At 53.2% G+C, this 7855-nt stretch overlaps 1 protein-coding gene across 1 annotated transcript in view; it reads right to left on the bottom strand.

Annotated features, from left to right (window-relative positions):
- LOC103611005 (angiopoietin-4-like) overlaps positions 1 to 7855 on the bottom strand; it is a gene marked incomplete at both ends in the record, with an annotated part of 36816 nt that overhangs the window by 11011 nt on the left and 17950 nt on the right. The window contains 2 exons of the mRNA XM_008595054.1: positions 1050 to 1165; positions 5679 to 5911. Coding sequence (XP_008593276.1) covers positions 1050 to 1165; positions 5679 to 5911 — 349 coding nt within the window. The remainder of the gene's footprint in view (positions 1 to 1049; positions 1166 to 5678; positions 5912 to 7855) is intronic.

The raw sequence follows: 7855 nt of genomic DNA, 5'->3' as shown, positions 1-7855 counted from the left end.
GTGAATCAAAATAAAGCTGGGGTTTGAGCCCAGATCTCCTCCCAGGCCAGTTCTTCCCCTTTATCAGTGCTCCCAAATTTCATCCATTCACACCTTCCTGAATTCCACCGTAGCTGAATTTACTTAATTTCACATAGCATATTACTGAAAAATAAGTCTTTTTGTATAACTTAAATGAATAGTTAGAGTAAACGTAGTTTAAAATAAATCTGATCAGTACCATAAGTGAAAAACTAGTATCATTTGCCTTTATTCAGATAATTTTGAAATTAAATATAATAAACAAAACAATGTTATAAAACTCTAGCTGGCAGTGTCTGTGAATAGAGCTCTGGCCGAGACCTCGTGGTTGCAGGGGAATTTAGCAGCAGTGTGAGGAGTGTGACTGACAGTCTGGAGACAAACTGAGCCACGCTCCTTGATGTTTTCCCAAGGGAAGGAAGGAAGTTGAAAAGTGGGTCATGAGGTGGGAACACTGGCTGACCTGTCCCCAGACTCTTCCCATACTGGGCCAGGCCACAAAACCTCTCCTGGCATCCACACCCTCCTGCGACCTCCTCCTATCTGGTGACTGCACCTTAAGGCACAGGGCAACCCTGGGAGCCTCTGACTGAAGACGATGGAGCCTCTACCAACGCCGGTCCCTAATTTCCCAGGGAAAGGAGCAGACCCCAATCCTGGCTTCATCTGGACTACACGGAAGCCACACATTCACTTCTTTGTGCTCAGCCTCTGGAATTTCAGGGTTTATTTGTCATGTCAGCTAGCATCGCTGGAACCAACACAGACCTATTTCCCCCTATTCCAATTAAAAGCATATCTGGAGAAGAAGCAGGCAAAGGACGTACTTCCACCTCTGCGACTTGTGCTTGCCCCCATGACCTGAGCCCTCACTGTGTCGGGCCTTCCGAAGGCAGGGCCACCCCCAACATCTTTGGTCAGCCAGATGTTGGACAAAGCCTGATGCTGATGGGGGAGGGCGGGGTCTGTGTGGGAAGCCCCTGCCTGAGCAGCCTCTGACAGCCTCAGTCCCCAGGGAGTCTCCTAACCTTCTTGGGCTCCGTCATATTGGCCGCATGGATGGTGTAGACGCCACTGGCACTGGCCCCAAAGTTCCGGATCTCCACACAGTCCTGGAACACCTGCTCAGCTGCCCTCACAGGGGCTGCAATGGGCAAAGCAAAAGTCAGTCGGAGGTGAGCAAGGAGAGACGGAAGGGACCAGGTGGGCACGCCTGCCTGTTCTGTGCCAGGTTCTGGGTTAAGAGGTGCTGGGGACATGGAGACGAATCAGACCTGGGTCGGTTTCCTAGAAGAGGTGACAGAGAGCTGAGACCTCTACAGTGGGCAAGAGTTGTCCAGGTGGAGGAGGCGAGGGTGTTGCAGGCAGAGGGAACAGCATATGCAAAGGCTCTAAAGTGAAGACATTCGTGGTGTGTGCAGGGGACGGATTGTGGGAGGGGAACCAAGGCTGGGCCAGGGAGAGAAAATGACTCAAAGCGTGAGAGCCGAGCCAAGGCCAGAGAGAGCTGTGGCTGTTTGATGAAACCGAGAGGGTAGGACGAGGTTGGCACAGTGAGGGCCCGGAAGGAAGAGGAGACGAGGCTGAGATTCCAGCAGGGCCAGGTGAGCCTTGAGTGCCAGGCTGAGGAGGCGGGACTGTCTGTGCTGAGGACGAGCACTCTGGCCAGCGTGCGGGGCAGGGAGTAGATATAAAGAGTGTGGGGAGGGATGTGATCCAACGCAGGGAGGAAAGAGACCAGGCTGCTAGGCTCTCTCGGGAGAGGGTTATTGCGGGTGAACTCCATGTGAGTTACTCCCTCTTTCAGAGACCCAGACACTGAGGTCCAGGAGTGAGGTAACTGGTCCAAATCACACACCAGATGGGGCAGAGACTTCCCTCCTTTGAGGTCCTTTGGGTAGATGCCCTGTGGTCCTCTCCATAGCCCACCCTTTCAGGACTTCCCTGCAGCTCTGGGCATGGTGCCCTCATTCTGCCTTCCCTGGGAGCCAACTGGCCTTAAATGGGCCTGTGTTCTTTGTTCTGGAGGGCACAAGATGAGGAGAGTATTAATTTAATGACCAAAGCCCACCAGGGTCCTAGGGTCCTCCAGGCCTGGCCTGGAAAAAGTGGTGTTGACAAACTGCATGGATGTAAATTCCCATCTCTGGCTTGTTTAGTGGAATCCAAGTAGAGGTTTGGGTCATGATTTCACCAGAATCCAATCTCTCTGGGTCGGCTGGTAGGTACCGAAGGATGGAGGTTAACAGTCCAGGTGGATGGGCGTCATCTCCAGTGAGGGATCAGGGGGCAAAGAGAGGCTGAGACTTTCTGTTTTGGCCTCACACCTGAACTGTGGATCCCAGATGCTGGAACTGGGGCACCTGTGTGAAGGAGGCTGTCATTCCTATTTCACAAGTGAGGTGACTAAGCCGCTGAGTCCCTCTCAGCCTGGCATAACCACATCTGTGGGGGAAGTGTCCCACCGTCACTGCCCCACCTGTCAGCACACCCAGGCTCCCCACGGTCCATGAGCAGCTGGAGTCCAGACAAGCAGGGGAAGTTGCTGGGCTAGAGATGAGCAGAGAAGGGCCACACTTTACCCGGTGAGGCAGGGGCAGGGCTGGGAGTTAGCCTGAGATTTCCAGCCACCCTTTCCAAGGCGCTGTCCTCTGTTGTCAACAACAACAGTAACAGTAAAAGAAAAACACCCACTTCTTATTGTAGTGTTTGTAGGTGCCAGGTACTGTGAGGGGCAGTCTGGGGCCAGAAGAAATATTTTGGGGGCCATAAGTATAGGATGGACTGGTATTGATATGCAATGCAGTTTGACCCCAGCCTGGTTCCCTCTGAATCCCTTGCCTGGTAATTTGTACCAGTTTTGTCCCCTTTTGGCCAGCAGCAGTTAAGAAGCCCCTTCTTGGGTCTTTCTCACTTAGCCATTCTCCAATCCAGGGTACCAATGGGAGCTTCCTAAAAGCAGTCCCCCCTTTCACAAGCCTCCCATGCCCCCCACTGGCCTCTGCTTAAAGGCCCCTCTACTTAGCACAGCCTTTAGGCCTTTCTTGGCCTGGAAACTTCAGGGACACTNAGAGAGCTGAGACCTCTACAGTGGGCAAGAGTTGTCCAGGTGGAGGAGGCGAGGGTGTTGCAGGCAGAGGGAACAGCATATGCAAAGGCTCTAAAGTGAAGACATTCGTGGTGTGTGCAGGGGACGGATTGTGGGAGGGGAACCAAGGCTGGGCCAGGGAGAGAAAATGACTCAAAGCGTGAGAGCCGAGCCAAGGCCAGAGAGAGCTGTGGCTGTTTGATGAAACCGAGAGGGGGCTGTTTGATGAAACCAAGAGGTTAGGACGAGGCTGGCACAGAGAGGGCCTGGAAGGAAGAGGAGACGAGGCTGAGATTCCAGCAGGGCCAGGTGAGCCTTGAGCGCCAGGCTGAGGAGCCGGGACTGTCTGTGCTGAGGACGAGCACTCTGGCCAGCGTGCGGGGCAGGGAGTAGATATAAAGAGTGTGGGGAGGGATGTGATCCAACGCAGGGAGGAAAGAGACCAGGCTGCTAGGCTCTCTCGGGAGAGGGTTATTGCGGGTGAACTCCATGTGAGTTACTCCCTCTTTCAGAGACCCAGACACTGAGGTCCAGGAGTGAGGTAACTGGTCCAAATCACACACCAGATGGGGCAGAGACTTCCCTACTTTGAGCTCCTTTGGGTAGATGCCCTGGGATCCTCTCCATAGCCCACCCTTTCAGGACTTCCCTGCAGCTCTGGGCATGGTGCCCTCATTCTGCCTTCCCTGGGAGCCAACTGGCCTTAAATGGGCCTGTGTTCTTTGTTCTGGAGGGCACAAGATGAGGAGAGTATTAATTTAATGACTAAAACCCACCAGCGTCCTAGGGTCCTCCAGGCCTGGCCTGGAAAAAGTGGTGTTGACAAACTGCATGGATGTAAAATCCCATCTCTGGCTTGTTTAGTGGAATCCAAGTAGAGGTTTGGGTCATGATTTCACCAGAATCCAATCTCTCTGGGTCGGCTGGTAGGTACCGAAGGATGGAGGTTAACAGTCCAGGTGGATGGGCGTCATCTCCAGTGAGGGATCAGGGGGCAAAGAGAGGCTGAGACTTTCTGTTTTGGCCTCACACCTGAACTGTGGATCCCAGATGCTGGAACTGGGGCACCTGTGTGAAGGAGGCTGTCGTTCCTATTTCACAAGTGAGGTGACTAAGCCGCTGAGTCCCTCTCAGCCTGGCATAACCACATCTGTGGGGGAAGTGTCCCACCGTCACTGCCCCACCTGTCAGCACACCCAGGCTCCCCACGGTCCATGAGCAGCTGGAGTCCAGACAAGCAGGGGAAGTTGCTGGGCTAGAGATGAGCAGAGAAGGGCCACACTTTACCCGGTGAGGCAGGGGCAGGGCTGGGAGTTAGCCTGAGATTTCCAGCCACCCTTTCCAAGGCGCTGTCCTCTGTTGTCAACAACAACAGTAACAGTAAAAGAAAAACACCCACTTCTTATTGTAGTGTTTGTAGGTGCCAGGTACTGTGAGGGGCAGTCTGGGGCCAGAAGAAATATTTTGGGGGCCATAAGTATAGGATGGACTGGTATTGATATGCAATGCAGTTTGACCCCAGCCTGGTTCCCTCTGAATCCCTTGCCTGGTAATTTGTACCAGTTTTGTCCCCTTTTGGCCAGCAGCAGTTAAGAAGCCCCTTCTTGGGTCTTTCTCACTTAGCCATTTTCCAACCGAGGGTTCCAATGGCAACTTCCTAAAAGCAGTCCCCCCTTTCACAAGCCTCCCATGCCCCCCACTGGCCTCTGCTTAAAGGCCCCTCTACTTAGCACAGCCTTTAGGCCTTTCATGGTCTGGAAACATCGGCGACACCACTAGCAGAGCCGCTGGCACATAGCAGGCACTCCAGGAATACCTATTTCCTTCTCTTTCCTTCTGGGTTCCACAGACACAGGGGGATGGGCATTTTTGGAAGTGGCAGGAGCCATGACTATGCTATTCACTGTGGTATCCCCAGCAGCCAGCACTGAGCCTGGCACACCCAGGGTGCTCGGTAACATTTGTTGACTGAGTGTTTGAAGCTGGAACCAGGAATACCCTGAGCACGCCACGTGGGTCCCACTAGAAGTCAGTGAGGGCCAAGGAGCAGCTGGAAGCCAGGGCCAGTGATGCCTCCTCGCTTCTGTTTGTCCCTCTTGGATCTTGGGGCAGGGCATTAAGTTTACAGAAATCCTCGGATTATATCAGGTCTATTCTGTAGCTAGGGAAACTGAGGCCCAGGGAGAGGTAGGGCAAACCCAAGCAAGGGCTGGACGGTGAATCTCGGAACCCAAACTTATCAGTCTGGGCTGCTTTTGTCCTTGTTATCATCATCACCTCCATTAACCAGATGGGGAAACTGAGGCCTGAGAGGCACAGGGGCATGCCCAAGGTCACCCATGGAGTCAGGGGGCAGAGTTTGTATTGGCTCCACTTAGGAGTGTTTATTGTTGTTTCCCTTATTATTACTATTTTTTTGCTATTTCTATTTTGCAGATGGTCAGAGACAGCGTCTGTCACCACGATAAGTCCTAGTTCCAGAGTGAACAGGAAGGGTAACGAGGGTCTCTGTCCCCTATCCACCCTCCCTCCCCTTTCCCCTGTGTCAGAGCTCACGGGAATCTCTCACCTGAGCCTTGCGCTGAGAGGCCCACCAGGCCCTGTAAGGACTTCAGCAGCTGGAGGTGCCAGGTGTGCAGGAGACTGGTATTGCTGAGGTAGACACGCAGGGTGTGCTCCAGGACGGACGGGGTGCCATTTTGGAGGCTCAGTAGGTGCTGCAGCTGCTCCTTCTGGATGCGGAGGCTGTCCAGCTCGGCCTGATGCTGCTTCTTCAGGGCCTGCAATCCTGTCTCTAAGTCACTGTGGGGCGGGAGTGCACAGGGGTGAGCCTGCCTTCCCTGCCAAGCATTCACCCTCACGGCCTTCCCCTGCGCCCTTGCATGACACAGCAGTAGAGACCCATGTGGAGGCTCAGGGAGACAGAACGCTGTGCCTGGGCTTATGTAGCCTAGTACTCTGAGCCCACTGTAGACCCAGATTGAGGAGGGGAGGCAAGAGAGCCCCGGCCCTGGAGGAACATGGATTGGGGTCCAGTAGAGGAAAGATGCTGAGTGATGGGAGCCATGCAGCAACCAGGTAGCCATTATCAAATGCCAAATTTGCTCGTCCTTTGAGCCAGCGGTCCACTCTCAGGAGATATCCTCCATGGAACATGGGAAAGAACGCCCTTGGGGGATCACTTGTAACAGGGATGAGCAGAGTAACCTAGACGCCCAACAGTCGGGACGGGCTGAATCTGTTCTGTTTTGGGGTCCCTGGAAATGTTCTGCAGCCACAAAGTGGAAGGAGGTGGAGCGCATTTGCACAGAAGGGGAAAGATGCCCATGAGTCGGGGTGGAACGACCCTGGCACAGCAATGCCTCTCGGCTAACCTCACAAGTGGGAAGATAAAAAAGAGAGACGCTAAGGTCAAGGGTTCGGATCCCCTTATCAACAAGCTGAGGGGGAAGAACAGAGAGCGAGAGAGAAAATGTAATCATGTAAACGTAGAGAGACACCAGTGAGCACATAGGAGAAGGCGTGGCCAACACGTGGAAAGGCCACAGGGTGCCCGTGTTTGAAGCAATGTGACCGCAGGCCCACTAGGAGCTGGGACCTCTGCAGAGCAGTCGCATGGATGGAGAAGGAGAGGAGGGAGATGTGGGGGTGGAGGGGGCTACGTCCACTTTTCTTGTGTACAGTTCTCTGCTGTCTGGTGACTTAAGCATGAGGCACTTTTGTACAAAAGAGGAGGTCTAAGAAGGATGTTTTGACGTTTCCCCTTTTGGCATTTTATTCTCCAGATTTACTCACATGTGTGTGAAGTGAGATATGGAAATGCTGTTCGCTGCATCACTGGCTGGATTAGAGAAAGACTGGAAACAACCTCAACATCCGTTAATTGGGGATTGGGGACACAAGTGCGGGGATAGCCGGACAGTGGAACGTTACGAAGCTGGAGAAGAGAACGGGCAAGCCGTTGTGCAGTTATACAAGGACCACTTCCAAGACACCTGAAGAAAAACTGAGTAGAAGAGCGGTGTGCTGCATTCGGGTTTAACGAGGATAAAGGGGGACGCATAGATGCTCCTCAACTTCCGGTGGGCTACACACCGATAAACCATCAGACACTGAAAGTGGATGGAACACACTCGGCCTACCCAGCACCTTAGCTCGGCCTGGCCTGCCTGAAACACGCTCTGCCACTTCCATCAGCCTGTGGCTGGGCAGAGTCATCATCACAAAACCTGTTTTATAATAGGGGTTGAATATCTCATGTCCTGTAGTCAGTGCTGTACAGACAGTGAAAAACAGAATGGTCGTTTGCGTAATGGAGGTTCGGTTTCTGCTAAACACGCATCGCTGCTGCACTGTCGTAACGTTGAGAAATCCTATGTTGAACCATCGTAAGTGGGGCCGTCTGTATACATGTGTTTGCATGTTCGTATGAAACCCTGGAATGTCAGTGTGTAGCACAGAAGCTGTGCAAGGACAGGGACGTGTCCGTTTGTTCACTTCTGTGTCCCCAGTGTCTGTAATCGTGCTGACACGTGGAAAGAGCTCAGAAATAAGTGTTAAGAGAATGAGTGGAGGACACAGAAGGAACTAGGAACAGTGGCTCCCTCTGGCTTTGGTGGGTTGGTGAGGGACAGTGGAACATTGAGAGGGACAGGGCTGGAGGGACAGGGCTGAGGGACAGGGCTGGAAGGAGACGCTTTACTCTGTGTCTGGTTGTGCCAACTCATTCTCCAGAGTGAGAAAATG

This window comes from Galeopterus variegatus, unplaced genomic scaffold (assembly GCF_000696425.1).
Source record: "Galeopterus variegatus unplaced genomic scaffold, G_variegatus-3.0.2 Scaffold12240, whole genome shotgun sequence".
NCBI lineage: Eukaryota > Metazoa > Chordata > Mammalia > Dermoptera > Cynocephalidae > Galeopterus > Galeopterus variegatus.
Note: the sequence above shows the minus strand (reverse complement) of the source record. Positions and strands in the feature narration are given on the sequence as shown.